We start from the raw sequence: 20,503 nt of genomic DNA on the forward strand, positions 1-20,503 counted from the left end.
ATTAGATATTCAAATCTTCACTTAGATTAACTTGAGACCAAATCTAATAGAGAACATAACTGTCCTATCTTTTAGCTTTCCCTTGACTGAGCCAAGCTTGAATCCCTCCTGAGTATGCCACCTTCTCTCCCTTCCTGGTAACTACTGGAACCTGCTTTAAATGGGGTCCTATTTTTAGAGTCACATGGCCATTTGTTATTATTCTCTCTAAGCCTGCCTGATTTTCCCCATTTCAATTACAAAAGTCTGTACAGCAGAGACTGTCTTTTCTTCTTATCTTGTAAACCCTCCCACTTAACACAGCCAGCTTGCAATAAAGATGGCATGGCTTTTGCCTTAAAAAGAGAACTGGATCAAAGTCGATTCATTTAATTGGCCACGAATTCCTGAGAATTAAAGATCCTGTGAAGCAGCCACACATCACTTCCTGTGTCTACTATGGAATTATTATGGGGCTTATAAGAGCTAAGGAAATGAATACTAAAAGCTCCCTCACCCCAGCACCATTGTCCAGGGACAGGATCACTGGTGTTCTCTGCTCTGCAAACAGAAAGCCTGACGTGTGGTCTGCTGACATTCCAAAGGTAGTTCCTAGCAGAAACAGGAAGCTCTCAATAGTCCCCAACATCCTCCCACTTGCTCATAAAAGCATGTTTTCCTTCCAACCTGCCCCCTGTCATTCTCTACTCTAAAAGGATGAAATGAAGTCATTTATGCAGAAGTGTGGGAGCTTCTATTTGGCGGCATGAGATAAACAGCCTGCAAACCATGTTCAGTTATGCTTCTGACCAAGGCAGGTACTGTACCGGCCTTCTGGTCTTGATGATGGACACTGCAGGAGGCTGAACAGGACTGACGCTCCTTTATTCACCCAGGTAACATTTGGGATGCATTGGCTGCAGCACTGTATCCCTAGCGAAATCCAGTTATTTGGCAATTAGGGCTAACTATTGACTCCATTTAGACAAGGATATCAGAGGGTGATTTCCTTCCTCCTCTTGTTGGTTATGAGCCTGGATTTAAAAATAACATGCCAGGGTTGAACTGCATGGCACCTTGTAATAGGAATTTCTGAGGATGGGCCAAAACATACACTTGCTGAGTTTTTACAGGTACTGGCCAATTGTAGAGAAGTCTCATAATTGCGTATGTCCTGCCCAATGCAGCCATACCATTGGGAATCAGGAGGGAGGGTGAGTTTGTCAGTCAGGAGGGCCCAGAGGGGTCTCTGGAGAAAATGGAGACTGACGTGAGATCTTACCTAGGCCAGGCTAGTGTATTTATCTCTGCAGAGAGAATAACTAGTGAATTTAATCTAACAGGGTTTTAACTAGTATAGCTATGTTCAGTCCAAACTCCTGAGGAAGAGAATAAAAGTAGCCACTATTTTCATTTATTATGCACCCAACACTGTCCTAAGGGCTTCACATATATTAATTCACTGAAGTATCCTAACATCCCTGTGAGGTAGGTACTACTATTATCCTCACTTTACAGATGCCAAAACTAAGGCGGCTGAGAATCTTTATCACCCAGCTAGTAAGTGGGGGAATCTGGGATTGTGAACCCAGAAAATCAAGATCCAGAACCAGTGATTTTAACCACCATGCTATACTCTCCCCTGGTGGTGATGAAATAATCATATTAGCTACCACTTACTGACTTTCTATTGTTATAGGCAGTAGATTAGTGCTTTACCTACACTAAATCTAATACTTAGAATAACTCTTCAAGGTAAGTATTACTCTCCATATTTCAGAGATCAGTGACAGCGGCTAAAGGAGATTAAATGACTTGTTCAAAGTCACATAGATACAGTTGAAGAGCCAGCATTCAGACCCAAGTATGTCTGGCTCAAAACTCTGGGCTTTTTAAACTAAGTCACAAAGTCTCCCAAAGACCTTTCAAATGAATTCTTTCTGTGTTCCAAAGACTGGCCACCACCCTGTCTTGCTGATCTCCTAAGCTGCCTTCTTGTGTTGTGTCTCTTCCATCCTGCTATAACCATGTGTTAGAAGCACTCCCAACTCTTCTTCCAAAAAGAACCTTAACTACTACCTAAGATTCTGTATGAACTAGACCAGTGAAAAATTCACCAAGGGACCTTGTGTTTAGTCTCTAAATAAAGGCAGCTTGAGCCATGGGAAAGAGAAGCCAATCCTTGTTCAACAGCAGATGCTACATCTTCCCTGAGGGAACAAGCAGCTCCCATAAATGTCCAAAATGAATTAGTGATGCACTGGTCCCAGAAAGTCAAGGGTCTCCCTTCTAGCAGCTTCATGCTTCCCCCCATCTTCCCTCCCCAATACTCCAAGAGGAACTTTGTGGTCCTCCACCCTTTCCGAGTTACATTCACAGCTATAACATTCTCTGTGGACAACTGACTCTGTGCTCTGAAATCCAATGCTATCCCATGAGAATGATGAAAACTCTGAACTCAACTTTAGAGGAAGAATCCACTGACAGTAGTGATGTCACTACAGACTCTGTAATGAGCCCATTCAAATACTGGGCCCAAGGCCAATAACATGGACTCTACAAGAATGTCTCTTAAATAATTGTGTACCTAACCTCCCACTGAAAGGAGTATTGCACTTTCAGTATCTATCAGATTCTCGAGATACCTAGCTCCTGCTCCCTTGCATCCCTCCCAAATGGGAACATTACTTACAACCAGCCAAACAAGCAGATTTACTTTCCATAGGTATCTTCTTAACAGACTGTTAACTTAATGTTTGAGAATGGGATATTGTCTCATTCAGCTTTATCTCCAGTACCTAGCTCAATGCCTCATACCTAATTAGCTCCCAAAAATGTTTAGTGAATGAATGTACAAATAAATATATCTTTCAAATCCCTTTTCACACTCTGCAATTTGGGTAACACAGGCACTACAAAGGAAATCTCCCCCCCTTTTTTTCCTTCTAAACCCTTACCCTTGGGAATCACATACATTTCCTCGACAAACATTCCATCATCACCTCTCTATGAACATGCCCAAATCATTACCAACAGCCCAGACCACTCTTTAGTCCTGAATGTAGCTATTCATTTTCTGTTGATTACTAGAAATTTCAGCTTCAATATCCTTCCAATACCTTAAATTCTATAGCTAAAAACGAAATTTCTCATAGTCTAGCCCTTCAAAAACAAAAGCCCTCCTTCTAACTTCCGTATTTCTGTTAAAGGCTCCATTAATCTACCAGCCACCCAAGTACAGAAGAAACTTTAAGGACCTCTTTCTTTTGTGCTTCCCAGTTCACGTGAAACCTGAATCCCATCAGTCAGCAATTCCCGTTGAGTCTTCCTGCACCAGGTGTTTTCCATCTGTCCCTAGACTGTAGACTCCAGGAGTGAAGAGTGCAGTATCTGTCTTGCTTGGCATGTCTGGCACATTGTGAGAACATAATACATATCTGAAAAATGGATGGTTGGATAAATTCCTATTCTTTTCATTCCTACCACTCCACCCTAATTTAAATCCTTACTATTTACTGCAGCAACTGGTTTCACTGTCTCAAATTTGTTTTCAGTATCTATTAAATAAAGGGGTTTCCAGTATCTATTATATAAAGCCAAATCCCTTAGTCAAGGCTCTCACTATACACTTGTTGCCCCAGCCAACCCCCCAGTCTGCTCACTGCACCCCAAAAGTACTTTGTCTCTCCTCCTGCTGTGCCTCTCCTACCTAAACATCCTCCCCTCCCTCTCTTTCCATCTATCAAAATCCTACTCACTTTCTTCAAAGTTTGGCTCAAATCCCATTTCCTCCCTGAAAGTTTCCTGATCACACCAACTACATGCCATTCCCAGTACCTGAGAACCTGTGTTATGCAGCACCCACTTGGTCCTTACCACTTATTGCCTTCTATTAAAGATGTGTGTCCTTGTATTCAGGTATAATCTCTAACTAGGTTATAAATTTGTGTTGGAAAGAACTACTACTTCTAATTCTTTGGATCTCTTTCCCTAAAAGGCTAGAACAATGCCTTAAAAATGTTCAACAAATATTTGCTGAGGAAAAGGAGAAGCTGGAAGAAAGAAAGAAAAGATGTCGGCAGTAGGTTACAAAACAGCATAAGGTCTCTGCAAGGAACACAGCAGGATAACAATACAGGAATATTCCTCTAAAGATTCAACAGAATAAAAGAAAAACTAGCTCAAAATAAAAGAAAGAAATGAGCTAGTAAAAGTAGGAGATCAAAACCAAGTGAGCTATGGCTGAAGGGTAATTTACCGCAAGTCTATGTAAAAACAAAACAAAACTAACAGACAATGCATCATCATTGAGAGTCCTGCTGGGCAATATTAACACAGATTCCACTTTAAAGAAACAATCAAAGGCTCAGCAATAAATAGGAATACATTTATCCTCCTCAAGGAGCCAAAGAAAATGCAAGAACATCTTCCCTAGGAAGGCTTCCTACCCTCACATAATATTTTATCTCTGCTCTTAATCAAACCAGGCTGACAGAATATCAGACATTAACAGGATCCTCCCCCAACTCAAAGGGATGGGGAGAGCCATATTACCTATCTTAAACAAAGCAGAATAAGGGAGAATCAAATAATTGGTATAGTTCCATCTGCAGCATCTCTCACTCTTCTGGTAGGGGAGGTGAAAGAGAAGGGGAAGGATGGAACCACAGGGTCAGACTTTGCAATGGAGTCAGAGCTGTGTTGGTTTTAATGAGGATGTTTGCATGGAGCACAGTGTGAGAGAGGACAAAAGGTGGGCAGAATCAAAGCAGAATAGGAAGCAAAGTCAAAGGGTGAGAGGGTAATGGCTTCCAATGGAAGAGGCTTTCCAAGAAAAGATGAAAAAAGGAGTTCGGTGATGTTTGTCCCTAAATGCAGTCACAAAAAGTGTAATAAAATACCCAACCAAACCCAGAATGAGTGGCTGAAATCTAGTGAAGATGAGAAACAGGCATGGAACAGGGTGGGACACATGCATGTGGACTGACTTCGGCCCTGGCCAACCTGCCCCATCTCTAGCTGAATAGTTTCCATGTCCCTGCGATGCGTCTTTCCAGAGCTGCTGCTGGCAGCTGCCCTCCTGGCAGCACAGGGAGACAAATTCATGGCATTGCTGGGCCAACAGCTGCTGTGGCTCCAGGGAAGGTGATGAGTGCCTGCCGAGAAACTCTGGGCAGAGAATGAACTATTCCAGGGACCAGTCCTATAGTCAGCAAAATTGAGGCTGAATGAAAATACAGTACAATGCCACTCTAGAGACACAGGAAACCAACAGCCCTTTCTCTGTTCCCACCTTCTTTAACTTTAGTATTTGATTCTTACCCTCACATTTGGTCCCATCTTTTCTATTTCCAAGGGCATGACTTCCATTTAGCCCACATTAACCTCACCCCTGGACTACAAGACCTTCCCAACTGGTTGTCTTCCCTCCAGTCTCTCTGCTCCAATTGATCTTATGCACTGTTGCCATAGTTACCTTTCTAAAGCATAGCCATTATTTCGTTCCTTGCTCAAAAGCCATCAATGACTCCCCATTGCTTATAGAATGAAGCCCAAACCCTGTCGCTTGGCATTCATGCACCTCTATAATTTGGCCCCTACCAACTTTTCCAGGCTTATTTCACTATCACATTTTTTGAATTCTTGTTCTTTGGCAAAACAGACAAGCTATATGCACCAGCCTTGTTTTTCACTACCTCCCTGTCTTTACTAACATTGTTCTCTACCTAAAATGCTTCCTTCTCCATCTGACTTTACTACTTCAACAACCTCTACATTGTATCAATTATATTAAGCTTAAAAGACCAATACCTAAAATCAGCACCTTTATTTTTCCACTTAAATCCATTATACCTCCATAAAGCTCTCCTCAGTCCTTAGGCCAGAAGAAATCCCTCCTCTCTGTGCACCTGTGGCCCTTTGTATGGATGGGTAGCCATGGGTCTTTTATACACTTGCCCCTTCACACAGGGCAGAGGCTGTCGGTTGTCCCCAGTGGGTTTTCTATTCTATGTTAATAGAAACCCTACTTCCTGGTCACCCAGAATAATAACTACTTTTCCCAGCCTCCCTTGCAGCTCAATGTAGCCATATGACTAAGTTCTGGCCAGTGGGATATAAGCTGAAGAGATGTATGTGCCACTTCCAGCCTGTACCTTTTTAAAAAGTAAGGCAGTACTTGCCCCTTGTCCTTTTGCCTTTCCTGATAGCTAGAACAGGGACATGGTGACAGTGAACCCAGTTGGGTCACAAAGACAAGGGCAACACCCTAGGTATGAAATAAGGAGCCTGAGTCCCTGACACAGCCCTGAATGGAGAATGTCCAGACTATTACACTAGAGAGAAATCAACCCCTATCTTGTGTAAGCTACCATTATTTGGGGTGTATTACAGCAGCCAAACCTATATCCTAACCAAAATAGACATGCCTAAATGCCTCTCCTGTGCCAAAATGTAGATTTCTTCAGTTGCCAACAAATGTTCAAGATTGGTCTGGTGGTGCACCTGCCAAGCGCCAGCTCAGTTTCAGCAGCATGGTTGTCTTTATACAGCAGTGTTTGTGCATGCAAATATCTGAATACTTGATTGCCCTTTGAAACATAAAAGTAAGGAGGAAATGGAACAATGAAAGAGCTATAACTAATGTTGTATTGAAAAGTAGAAATCATATCACCATATTACTAAGACAAGGGTAGAAATCTTCAGCTGTGCAGACTCCTCTACCTCAAGCAGATGCTCACTGGACTTAAGCAGGCAGACTGTGGGTTTCCTTGTAGAGGAAAGAAGAAAATTAAAGAGAAGATACGAAATGCTGAAATGTATCAGGGGAAGTATAATTCAGAATTTCTCATGTGTATTTATGGTAATGAAACTCACCACATAAATTTGTGGTTTGACTTTCATATACATTTTAGGAATAAAGTAGACATTGTCTGGAACTCTGTTATGGAGCTTCTTACCATCCTCCCTGTATTAAAGGCTTTGTGTGTGCTCCTCATCTCTTCTTCTATTAGGCTATACCACAAGAAAATGCCACTATGTGACCCTTTTTGACCTAATAAAACAGCAATTTCATATGTTTTGATCTATAAGGTCAAAGCTCTTGGGTTTGGGGCTCTATCTTAGACAACTTTGCATCTCTCATAATGCCTCATACGTGAGAGTATCAATAAGAAAGTTCCGGGATTAACTTTCCCGCTGCTTTCGAAAATATCTGTGTTCTAATAGTATTTTGCTCATACCTCTAAAAAAGCCCTTTTCACATTACATTGTTTACACGTCTCTCTTCCCTCTTAGACCAGGAATCCCAGAGCTTATTTAAGCCTCTCATGAAATCAGCAGAGAACAGTACCCAATAGGTAGTTAATAAAGACTTGTAGAATAAGCATATTGTTACGCAGAACAAGATTACACAGAAAGCTACTGAAGTGATGGCTAAAGGAATGGAGCAGTCCTCCTTTTATCGTTCTCATAGCACCTTGTACTTTTCTTTCACAACACTTCCCCAGCTTTAAATTACATAACTAATTTGTGTGATTTGTTTAATGTCTGCTTCCTTGTTCTATTGTTAAGTGCCACATGAAAGGGGCAGTGCTTGTTCACTGCTGTATCCCAAGACACAAAGTCTGGTCCAAAGGAGTTCAAGAAATGGACAATGGATATTTGTTGAATGAATGTTTAAAAACCCTTCTCTTTAATGAAGCTCACACTAGCCCCTCCACCCTCCCACTCCCAAACATTCCTGCCTCTTCTCAACCTGCACACACTATTCTCTCCTTTCCTACACATTCTACCTTTAAAGACTAACCTAAGTCCTACTTGCTTCAGGTAACTTACCTGACTATTCCTGACCCTTTATCTATCCTGATGATTTATCTCTGACCTTGTATAGCATCTATTTCTATATAATACCAATCTCTTTTTTATTTTTTATTTATTTTATTTTATTTTTTTACCAATGCTCTCTTAATGAGATCATTATTGTTTTATCCTCTAATTGTTTCCTGGATTCAAATCTTTTCTTCCCAGTCACATCTGGACCCCTGTGGATACAAGCAACAAACTTCTCTCGTATCTTCTGATTCCTGCACAATACTGAGCATACAGCTGGCTGGCTCTCAATAAATACTCAATGGTTGTTGGGGAAAAACGGGAGTTAGGCACCAGATTTATCAAAAGGGAAATCAATTCTTCCATCCTTGGAGGAAACACCCTATTCCTTTAAGTGATCTTAATCAGCAATTCAGATGACTTAAGAGATGAGCACATTGTACTTTAACTTGTAATAAACATGCTCCTTAAATGGAGAGTATGGCGTAGTAGTAAAAATCAAGTGTTATTTTAAATCTCAGAGGAGTTTACCAATAGGATAAACCCAACTTTGAGCAGTTTTCTAAAGTGAAAATTCTTTCCCCCACCCAAGTCCTCATTTATCAAATACAAAAGTAACATTTTATTGTATCAGAGTTGCTTATAGTAAGGAAAACAGGACTTGGGAAAGATAAGAGACTTTGGGGAAAAAAACATCTGGAAGAAATTCTCATTCTGGCTTATACTGTGAGTGTAATATATTCTCAATCTTAGCTTCCACATTGCTCACAGTTGGCATGTAAACTATAATTTGTGTTCTATATTATTAGGATCAATAAACAAAAATAGAAAATAAGGAAAATAAGATACGTTTGGCATTAATTCCTAAATCCATCCATTCATTTACTCATGCAACAATATTTTCTGAGAATCTATTCTATACCACATATTATGTTAGACCCTGTGAGAGATAGAAAGATGAATCAGACAAGCTTATACAGCCCAATAAAGGAAGATAATATAAAGCAGACAGTGCTGAATGTCCTAAGAGAAGAAATATAAAATACTCTAAGAATTCAGAAGAGGAAGAGTATTCTCTCTTCTGGGGGAAATCAGGAAAGTTTCTTGAAGCAGGTAGCATCTGAGATGGGTCCTAAAACATGGGTATGGCCTAAACATGCAGAGATGTGAAGAACAGGCATGGAAGTTCAAGTAACAGGGAAGGCCCACTGGAGGGAATGTTCTGTTTGGCTAGGTTATAGTGGAGCAGCAAGAACAGGAAATAAGGTTGGAAAGCACGTCTGGGCCAGTTGGAGAGGGATTTGAAGACCAAACCAAGAAGTCTGCACCTTTGCAAATAGAGCAACTCTTCTCAGACTTTACTGTGCACAGAAATCACCTGGGATCTTGTTTTACGGTCTAGGGTGGGACCTAAAATTTTGTCTTTTTAACATTCTGGGTGATGCTGATGCTGGGAGGACACACCTTCAATCTCCCATTGGGGAGCCACCGCAAGTTTTGTACAGAGTAACTGCCCCATGACCAGTGTGTTCCAGGAAGACTAAATCTCATAATAGCAAGGATCAGGCAGATTGGAATAGGGAGAAGCTGTGGACTGTGGTCCTCAACTGTGGCTTCATTAAAATCACCTGGAAGTTTTTACAACTGTTACCCAGGCTCCTCTCCCAGATATTCTGATTTAATGGGTCTGGAGTAGGGCCCAGATTTCAGTATTTTTAAAAAGTTCTCCAGAGGATTCTAATGTGCAGCCAGGGTTACAAACTTCTGCTATACATGACACAGTAAAAACTGCAATCATTCAGGCAAAAGATGGTTGGTGATCTAAACTAGGGCACTGGCAATGGAACAGAGTGAAAAGGCCAGCTGTCTAACAACTATAAATATAGAAGGAAGAGACCTTAGCAGCTGCCTGGGCAGGGATTTAGACGTATGGCTACAACATTATACATTTCTTCTGGTTAAAGACAGTTTGGTGAAATGGTTAAGAACCCAGACTCTGGAGCCCAACTGTCTGGGTTTGAATTCCAGCTCTGCTATTTACTGAGTGTGTTAATGTGTGTGTGTATGTACATGGATGAGGAGGCATGTAATCTTAGGCAAACTCCTTAACCTCTTCATGCCTCAAGTTTCCTCATTTGTAAATTGAGGATAATAAAAATAACTAACATTTGGAGCTGTCTGGGGATTGAGTGAGTTAACACATACATAAACCACTTAGAACCATGCTTGGTACATAGAAGGAGTTATAAAAGTGTTTGCTGTTATTATTAACATGGCTCATGATCTCTTCCTCTCCAGGATGCTGAACTGCAGGTAAAACTGATCTGCAAGAGCAGAAGTCCCTGGGGTCTCTTGAGCTTCAGCCAATTTGAAGTCAGTGGATTACCTGGTACATGAATCCAACTGGATCCAGGTGGTGCACCCTGCCTCCTTCCACCCCGGACCATATACCCAAAATCTCTAAAAGGAATAGCCACAGAGATCCCTACTTGAACTGCTGGTCCTTGGTGCTGCGTGTTTTAGCCAGGAAGCGCTCAGCCAGCTTCTCCAGGTTGCGGGAATAGTCCATCTCTATCTCAGCCTTCTTTCGGAAGAAGTCCTGGAGGTCCTGCAACAGCTGCACCCGAAGCTCACACTGCTGGTCCAGGCATTTCATCTGCTCTGTGAGCTGAGCACGAATCTCTGCAACAAAAATGAGGGAACAAGGTCAACTCAAGATCCCTAAACCAGCAACCATACACATCAACATCCACCAGCATTTCATTTAGTTGTTCCTTGTACCCTGGGGAACTCAAAGTCCTTAGTAAAAAAGCCTAAAGCTTGAACTGGCCATATGATGTGAGGCACCTCCAACTTTTCTCAGACCATTGAGAAACACTGTGAACCAGGAATCTACTGAATCATTTAAGAGAAATTGCTTATTTAGACAATAATATTCAGAGCTACCATTCACTAACAACTTACTGTGTTTCTGGCACAGTATTCAGAGCCCAAATGAATTATCTGCCAATCACCCTATGAGGTAGGTACTACTTTCATCCCCATTTTAAAGATGAGAAAACCGAGTCCTTATGAAATCAAGCTATTAAGCAATGAAGCTGGGATTCAAACACATACAGACTGACTTTGAAGCCCAAGCTACATATTATACTTCCTCCTATATCATTTCAAAATGATTTTCAGCATTTTCATGAAGTAGGGTCAATATATTTTAATGGATGAAGGAAAAAAAGGACCTGCCCAAGGTCTAACGGTGGCAATCAAGAATGCAACTAGCAACCAGACTCCTCGGCAAGCAACACATTCGTTGTCAGATTCTGTAGTTTCTACTATCACAGAAAGTTAATCAGTCTTCACGAGTTTGACTTGGGAAGAGAGTGTTCACCAACAAATATCACTCATATCTCAGGTGTTTCATCCTCATCAAGGCCTCAGAGCCTCTCCTATGTCAGAGCTAGAAACATTTCTGGTTAAGCTCTAGGCTGGCAGATTTCTGGCTGGCCAGAGTCCTGGTCCAGTGCTAGCAAACATCCTCTCTCTGGAACTGCAGCAATGGCAGCTCGACATGCAACCAGATCTGCCTCAAATGCATGAGTGTATTTGTACTGATAACATACACTAATAAGACAGAGGTGTAGCAGGCAGACCTGGCACCTATAGAAAGCAGCTTGCCAAAGCCAGACTGCTTTTCAGCTCAAAGAAGGTCTGCAGAGATTATCCTGCTCAAGTTATATCCCAATCCCCATCTGAGTCAGAAGCAATTTCAGCTCCAAGTACATTTGGATATGACAGTGACTCCAATCTCAGGGAAAACTTTCCTTATGCTCCAATTCAGTCCCAGACAGTAGGTTATAAAGACACTTTCTGTCTACACTGTGTAATGCATAAGGGATGTGTAGTTTTCATCTGAGCTATAGATAAATCAGAGGCAAATCCAGGATCAGGGCTATGATCTTCAAAGGTCTGCCAACCACTACTTCCATGAGGCATTTAACTTTGCCTTGAAGCAGTTAGGGGTCCATAACCTATCCCCATATTCATTTTTTGTTTCTGTTTTTACAGATATCATATGTAGCACAAGTATCTGGTCACTTGTGGGCAATCTTAGATAACCCATAAAGCAGTTCTCACCCTCTTCATCCCTGCACCTCCCCCTTGCCAACTCGAGTGCCAACCAGCCCCGTGGTAACCTCATCTGAACTGAAACTGAGCACCGGAGGATTGTTTTAAGCAGCGTGAAGGCTGTGCAGAAAAGCCGCCTACCTCATCACTCATCAAAGTTCTCTTGTTCTTTGTTTTTTGGAGTCTGATTACAAGGGTGCTAGAAGTAAAGATGTACAGAGGTCATGAAGGCATCTGGTTCTTGCCAGGGACTTCTGGGCCTCTTAAAACCTTTGCTGAGACTGTTCCTAGAGGCAAATGTCCCCTTTCTAGCTATTAAAAGAAAAACTGGCAGTATTGGTGGGCAGACTACAGTGGAAAGGACGTTCAAAATGCTTTTTGATAATATTTACAACTTGCCCCTTAAATAAGAATTTGTGCTTCTTAGAGCTGATAGGCTCTCCAGTAACTCAGTCAGTAATAGATGTACCAGGAGATGTAGATGGGCAGTGGGCTATAGGTCCCCTCTGTGACTTAAAATTCACTTAAGACTTTGCCTCAGTAACCTCACTAGACAGGGGAGCAGAAAGGAACACACAAGACTGGATAAGACCTCCAAGCCCTCGTCAAAAAAAGAGGGGACTAGGCAGATTCCCATAATGCCCATGAAGTTCTAGAGGTAAGCCACTCCGGCACTGTCCTATCCAAGGAATAAGCACTTCAGAGGAGGCCTCTGAGGTAGGTGAATTAATCTAAGGAGCCCCGGAGCACATGCAACCAGCACCCTCGGACGTCAGCTCTGACTTTCCCAGTGGCTTAAAGAGTGGGCAGTGCAGCATAAGCTGCATCCCACCCTCAGGCCTCCCCTCCCAGCTTCTGAAGGGAAGGGAGCAAGTGTTTACTGAACACCTTCTATGGACCTTTATATACATCATCATTTAGTCCTCACAACTAATCTATAAGGTATTCCCAGTTACCCCAATTACACAGATGAGAAAATTGATGGAAGACAGGTTAAGTAATTTACCAAAAGGCCATACAATGTGGGGCTGAAGCTAAATTAAGGTGTGTTTGACTTATCAAGGAGGTTGGTAGTGGGGCAAGAAGACAAGAGAAACAGATGGCCAGCTTAGAGTCTGTGAATGTATATAACAGTGACTACAACTCCTGTCACTGGAACATTCCATTCTCCATCTTCTGGCTGAGGGGTGACTCAGCCCCTCAGAGTTAAGTTTGGACTAACACACTGACTCATTAGCTAGCCCATGTTTCAACTAGCCCATAGCTGGGCTAGATCCCTTCCTTAATTCCTAGATCTACTCCACAGGGCAGCTTTGGAGGGAATGCTTTTCTTATCCTATGAGCACACCCTGTGGTTTGCCCAGTAAGCCTCGAGGACAGAGAAAGTGAGAAAGGGATATTTCCTCCCCTGATCCAGGAAAAGAAAGGTCTCCACCAATAGATACCACCTGCTACTGTGGTTTATTTGTGATATGAAACCATGGTGCATCCTGTCCCCCTACCCTCAACCTGCCTTGAAGGAGACGGCTCCCTGACTATCACTCTCAGAACAGCCACAGACATTTAAAGAAGACTCTAACCACCCCCACTCCCAGGCCTGCAGCTCCAGGACAAAACGGCTGCTCTGTCCAGGGCAGAATGTGCTGCCTCAAGCCTTTCCTTCTGCTGCTGCTCAAACACAAACACTGGTCCCCAAGAAGGCAGCTGCAGCAGCCTCAGTCTTCTGCCCATGTGCATAAGCGGCAGGAAACAATAGGACACTGAATGCCAGCACGCCTGGGCCATGCGCCCAGGCTGGAGGTCCCTCTGCACCGTGTCCTACCAACAAACCTCAAGGACAGAAAGAATAAAGGGGCAATTTATAAAAACGTGGGCTCCGTGAGTATGCACGTGCACACATGTGCACATTCACACATGTACTCACTCTACCCACATTGTGGTTCTCCATACAAATTCATGCAGGCTTTACAAATCCAATGTACATTTGGAAGAGAGTTCCTGAGAGCTACGAGGAAAATGGGGTCCTTGTAGGTTCTATCCCAAGAACTGTGCGTGGGAAGCAGCCAAGCTCTCATTTTCTACGAGCAGTCTCAGAGGTATGAAAGAATTCCCTGACCATCCACAAAACCAAAGTACTAAGGTCACCATGAACTACCTGGAATGATACATAATAAAAATGACCTCCCATGTGAACCTAACATAGACTGTTTATTCAACAAATCTTTCCTGAGCCTCTACTGTATGGCAGGCTAGGTTATAAGGTCAGAGGAGAACAAAACAAACCCAAGCCTTGCCCTAATGAAGCTTGGCTTGACAAGGAAGAAGGAGAGAAAATGCTTTTGCTTTGAATATTGTTTTTATAATAAAGCCATGGGAATAAGGCCCTGCCTGGAGATCTACAATTTAAAAATCATCAGTAGCAGACAGCGAAGAAATCAAGCAACAAGCCTAAGAAAAATTCAATATCCTTAACACCTCTTTTCTACTATTATTATTTTTTAATGACACAAATAAGAACTGCAACTTCCCTTGCAAGACAGACCGAAGTTTTAGAACAGGTTTCCTGAGCATCAGAATTGACCTGCAGTTGATACTTCATTCAAAGATTCAAGGCAAAATTTAATTCCACTGTTCTAGAATTAGATAGTAGCGATGGTGGCACAACCTTATGAATATACCAAAACCCACTGAATTGCGGGCTTTAAAAGAGTGAATTTTACAGTATATTAATTATTTCTCAGTAACAAAATAGATTTTAAAAATTTAACCCCACCAAATAACATGCTCTGTTGAGCACCATCCTATCAGCTAAAGGAGAAATGGGTCAACAAACTAGGCACTAACAGGAGGAAGGAATTCTCAGTTTGCATTTCTCCATTGGTATGGGCTGAATCTCAGTTCTGCTGGGAATATTCCTAGAGTAAACCTTGGAAGCTGCCCCTCTGGACAGGAGTCTTGGCCAAGACATTGAAATCTACTGGCTGATCACCATTCCATCATTTCCAAAGGGTGTCAGATCAAAACTTGGCAAGGAATGTTTTTATGCCTGAGTTCAGATCCAGGATCAGCAGACACATCCAGCACAGCTTCCCCTAGGAAATGCTGACTCCACGTTCTCACTTGGCCACAGCTGAAATACTAACTACACCTGTCCTGGGAATTTGAAGGAGGTTCATCTCCTTTTTAGAAAGATTCCAAAGGATCGCAGTTAGGATGAAATTGGAAAAACAACTAGTCCTAATAGGATACTGATCACTTAACAAAATCAGTCAGGGTCCTGCTACATGGACAATCATGTAGATTCTAAATTCTAACACCTGCCAATTCAGGCAACACAGTCCTGAAAACTGCCCTGGCTCCAGAGAACATCCCAGGAATTCACCAGTCATCAGAGTATCAGGGATGAGTTTTGTTCCACCTACAGACGTTCAATTCAGAAATATTAGCCCTTTTCTTTCCCTCTCTCAAAATTTATCTCCTTCAGGAATTTTCCCTGATTAAGTCATGTGGAACCTCCTCCTATGAATCTCACATTTCTGAGGAGAAAATGGGGGTGGGAGGGCAAGCTGGGAGAAAGACATAATCTTTCGGGAGAATAACATAAGCACACCCTTCCCTTCTCCCTGATGTAGGGACACCTACGGGGCAGCTTGCAACACCCACAGCTGCTTTCTGTTCACTGTGCCCAGAGCATGAGATCAGCCCATTGGGAACTTGGTCTGACTGCCCAGTCTTTTTCCACAAAATCTGCCTCACCTGCTTTTAGCCCTTTCACAAACACATGATGTCACCCCAGTAATCTCAGGGATATCAATGCCTAGTCCCTTTCCATCGAGTGTTATATAAGAATACAATTGAGGCTTTCATCAGGCTCCACTCTCCATATCTCTTACCAAGACCTCTTATCGCAAAAGTAATCAGCCCCTCTCAGAGCTGTTCCCCGGGAAACAAAATGCTGGAATGCCTGCCAAGTCTAGCTCTTTACCATTTTGGTTTGCCTTTCTACAAATTTAACGTCTATTAAAAATCCTTGTTGGACAGATGAGAGAATCGAAGCTCAGAAATGAAAAGGGAATTGCCCGAGATCACACAGCTATTTAGTTGTAGATCCAGAACTGGAACCAAGGTCTCTGGATTCCCAAGCCAGTGTCCTTTCTTACTTAATCTTATTGCAAACACTTATTTGAATACCTGCTGGGTGCTCTGGGAATACAAAGACAAAAGTCCTCCCACTAAATTAGCAGGGTAGTAGGGCAGAAACAAGTAAAAAAACCCATAACAAACAAGGAGAAATAATATAAACAAACAAGATATATAGCGCTTGTGAGAACAGAGAGAAAGGAGACATAGCACCACCCTCAATCTACTTGCTATACCGCCTCTTTCAGTGATTTGCATTACTTAGCTGTGAGTAGTCAGTGTTACGAGGTCACCAAGCTGCTTTCAGTCAAGTTGAAAAGAGCATATAATGTTAAAGACTGTGACAGCCTTTTCCCTTGTCACTTTAACCTACTGAATATGACACAAAAAATATTCATGGACATATTCTATTAGTTACTCCAATTAACCAGCCAACCAAAATAAAGCTTCTGGAATATGTGGATGTAGTAGATATTTATTGTTTTTCCTTCTTTGCATCTATGTCCTCCCCCATGCTTAGTCCATATGCTTTTGGTAAACTGATTCCACTCATGCCCTTTCCAAAGATGACGGACAGTACCCTCCAGGCCTTAGTTAGCAGCTACCAACACCTGGGGACAATGAGGGCAGGAACCTAAAACTGCTACCACCAGGAGTGGAAAGCCTGTTTGAGAATGGAGCTGTTCAAGAGGAAGCAGAGCTGAGAGATGGGGGATAGGGAAATTGAGCCCCTGAATCAAGTCACGACCAGAAGTCAGCCCTATCCCTGGAACTTTCTGTCACATAAGCCAACTCATTCATTTAAAAAAAAAAAAAAAAAGAAGTTGTGGGTTTACGGAAAAATCATACAGAAAATACACAGTTCCCAAATAATCCTTCTCACACTCACAGTTTTCCCTATTATTAACACTTTGCATTAATGTGGTACCTGTGTTACAACTGATAAAACATATTATCATCACATTCTTAACCAGAGTCCACAGTTTACCTCAGGGTTCACTATGTTGTACAGTGCTATGGCTTTATTTTTTAAAAAATTTTATTCTAGCAACATGTATACAACCTGAAATTTCCCCTAAACTACATTCAAATATATAAGTCACTGCTGTTAATTTTGTTCACAATGTTGTGCTACCATCACCACCATTCATTACCAAAACTTTTCCATCACATCAGGCAGTACCAATTAAGCATCAAGTTGCCACTCCCTACCTCCACCCCGGCCCTTGGTAACCTGTATTCTGTCAGGGTGACTTTATAAATATAATCTTAAAACTGCAAGCAAGCAGGAAATTGTAAAGTAGCCTTAAAATGTGATCTTAAAAACAGTTTTTAAATTTAAGTAGACAGGGGGTGAGAACTTGGTCTCATAAAGGAGCAAGATGTAAATGTAAAATATGTAAATGTAAAGTCCTACACTGAGATTTGAATAAGATACCTGGAGGCACCTTTCACAGGTGTCACCTGGTTCCTGAAGAAAATAGGAAATAACTAAGGCAGTGAAATTCTCCAGACCTGTTACCTGTTAACTAAGATGATTACCTCTCTTTGTCTCTGATGGGTATAAAAGCCAATTGAAAAATCACTTCAGGGAGGCAGATTTGGGAATACGGCCCAATGTCATCCCGCCAGAGTAAATAAACCCTCTTTCCCTTCTCAGCCTGGTGCGGCATAACTTCTATTGGCCACACCAAGCAATGAATCCGTATTTGGAAAGTACCCCTTCTACAATTCCAGTTTCTGATTCTATGAATTTGCATATTCTAATTATTTCATATCAGTGAAATCATACAATATTTGTCGTTTTTGGGTCTGGCTTATTTTACTCAACAAATTGGCTTCATTATTCACCCATGTTGTCGCATGTATCAGAATTTGATTCCTTTTTATGGCTGAATGATATTCCCTTGTATGGCTAAGTCATATTTTGTTTATCCATTCTTCAGTTGATGGACACTTGGATTGCTTCCACCTTTTGGCAACTGTGATTAAGAAAACTGACATCTTAACAATATGAAGCCCATGAACATGGAAGGTCCTTCCTTTATTTAGGTATTTGATTCCTTTTAGCAATATTTTGCCGTTTTCTGAATATAAGTCCTTCACATCCTTGCTTAAATTTATTCCTATTTGATTCTTTTAGTTACTACCGTAAATGGATTTTTTCTTGATTTCCTCTTCAGATTGTTCATTACTAGTATTTCTAGTAATACACTGATTTTTGAGTGTTCATCATGTATCCTGCCATTTTGCTAAAGTTGTTTATTAATTCTAATAGCTTTGTTGTGGATTTTCAGAACTTTCTATGTATAGGATCATGCCATCTGCAAATAGGTAAAGTTTTACTTCTTCCTTTCCAATATGGATGCCTTTTATTTCTTTTTCTTGCCTAATTGCTCTGGCTAGAACATCCAGTATATTGTTGAATAACAGTGGTAACAGTGGGCATCCTTATCTTTCTCCTGATCTTAAAGAGACAGTTTCATTCTGTCACCACTGCAACTCATTCACTTGTTGCTTAAAAGAGTTTGTGTTGGGTTTTCAGTCACTCACAAACAAAGGAGTCCTAATGGACAAAGTGAGGGATTCTGAAATATTCAGAAATACAAAGGTCCCTATTCTCAACAAACTTACAATCTAATTGTGAAGACATGATCAAGATATACAACAAATTTTTAAAAAGATATTATATAATTATACAAGATATATAATTACATACATAATATTTCTGTATTGTTCTGTACTATAAGTACACGAAATTAAGAATAAATACTACAAGTAAAAATTTTGAGGACTCAAGAAAATCAATGGGACTAGCATTACCAGAAGTAAGGTTTCCTGAAGATAGTAAACAACTGTAGAGGAAGAAATGTATCAGTTTTGTCACCACTGTACTCCCCGGAACCCAGAACAATTATCTGGCATGAAGTAGGCCTTCAGTATTGTGGAAAGAAGGAAAGAGATTAGGGAAAAAGAGAGGGCAAGAGGAAGGGATAAAACAGAATGTGAACTAGTATTCTGAGGATGGGGAGAATTTCAATAAATGGGAGAACGAGGAAAGGATATTCTAGAGAAAGATAAACTGTAAACCAAGGGATGGGGATGTTGGAGCGTGGCCTCTCTGTGGGGCAGTGAGGAGGCTCAGATAGAACAAACGGTGATGTTGACCATGGTCAGTATAAGGGTGCACAGAGAAGTTCAATTTGAAAGGACGACAGAACAGTTTGGATTTCAAGTAGCCAGAAATGTTGCTGGTGAAAGTTTGGGTCATGATGAAAATAGCAAACAGAGTTGAAGGAAGCTCAAAGTGGAGGAGGTGTGCTGGATGGATCACCAGGCCTGCTAAATTAAGAGATGGAATAAGCATTAATGAGCAATATGGACTCAATAGTCCAGAGGTCAAAGACAGTAGGAGAGTTCCATTAGTGGAAAATCCCTGCACATAGTAACACTAATCAGAAGCAGTAATATGTACTTTAAAACCAGTGATCCTGAAGCTAGTGACTCCAAGCTACTCCTCCCTTTACACTAGTGAGGAAACTACACGTGTAAGAAAGATTCTAGGGTTCAAAGGTTAGACAGTAATCTTGATGGAGGAAGGGTAGGAGGAGTCCTCACCTTCTTGCCTTTGCTCATGACTAGTTCTCCCTAATGGCCTTTAAGTTTGGCCACCTTCAAAATTGTCTACCCTCTGCAGCAGACTGCCCCAAAGCCATGAAAGAAAGAACCTCCCTTGCATTAACTCCACACCACCTAAAAACATTGCATGCAGCTTTGGAGTCCAAAAGAAACCAGCCAGTGGGAAGGAGGAGGGGAAAAATGGCCTTAAGAGTTCCCAGAGGATGCTCAGTCATCCATTAACTTTCCAGCCCCCCAGTGAAGGCACAGAAAGCAATCCCATCAAGCCAAAGAGGCAGAAGGGTGTGGAGGGATATCTCAATGAACTTTAATCATCGCTGTTGTTCTGGCCTGCCACCTTGGCTCTTTCAAGTGACTCAATAGCAGTCACAGACAAACAGCTCTCGAATGAGCAGCCGCATGAAATGCCCAAGTAGTAATTTTAGTTCCTCGGCCTTGCCTGAGATGTTTAAGAAACAGAATTCCCAAGATTCAAAATCCAGAATTAACTTGTACAACAAACTAAAAATGTGGAATGAGAAAACCAACAACTCCTCTGGGAAATGTCACCTAATTTGATGCCCCTTATAAATTGCTAGAGGCAAACTGAAAGTCAGTCCCAAGGAACACAATAATCAACAGACAAATTCAGCAAGTATTTACACATTTTCTGTGCAAAGATCATTGTAACACTCAAGAAAATACAAGAGATGGTCTTGTTCTTAAGGAGCTGATAATCTAGTTAGAAAAGGACAAATTGCAAAGAGATTCAATAGTGTAAGACGATAAGCACATTTTATGTGTTTAATGGTAA

The 20,503-nt window shown here is 41.5% G+C and overlaps 1 protein-coding gene across 7 annotated transcripts in view; it reads right to left on the reverse strand.

The window, feature by feature from the left end:
- Window positions 1–20,503, reverse strand: part of SRGAP2 (SLIT-ROBO Rho GTPase activating protein 2) — a 254,584-nt gene that overhangs the window by 135,354 nt on the left and 98,727 nt on the right. For all 7 annotated transcript variants that reach the window (XM_037824880.1, XM_037824878.1, XM_037824879.1 and 4 more), the window contains exon 3: window positions 10,299–10,491. In XM_037824880.1, the coding sequence (XP_037680808.1) occupies window positions 10,299–10,491 (193 nt within the window). The remainder of the gene's footprint in view (window positions 1–10,298; window positions 10,492–20,503) is intronic.

This window comes from Choloepus didactylus, chromosome 2 (assembly GCF_015220235.1).
Source record: "Choloepus didactylus isolate mChoDid1 chromosome 2, mChoDid1.pri, whole genome shotgun sequence".
NCBI lineage: Eukaryota > Metazoa > Chordata > Mammalia > Pilosa > Megalonychidae > Choloepus > Choloepus didactylus.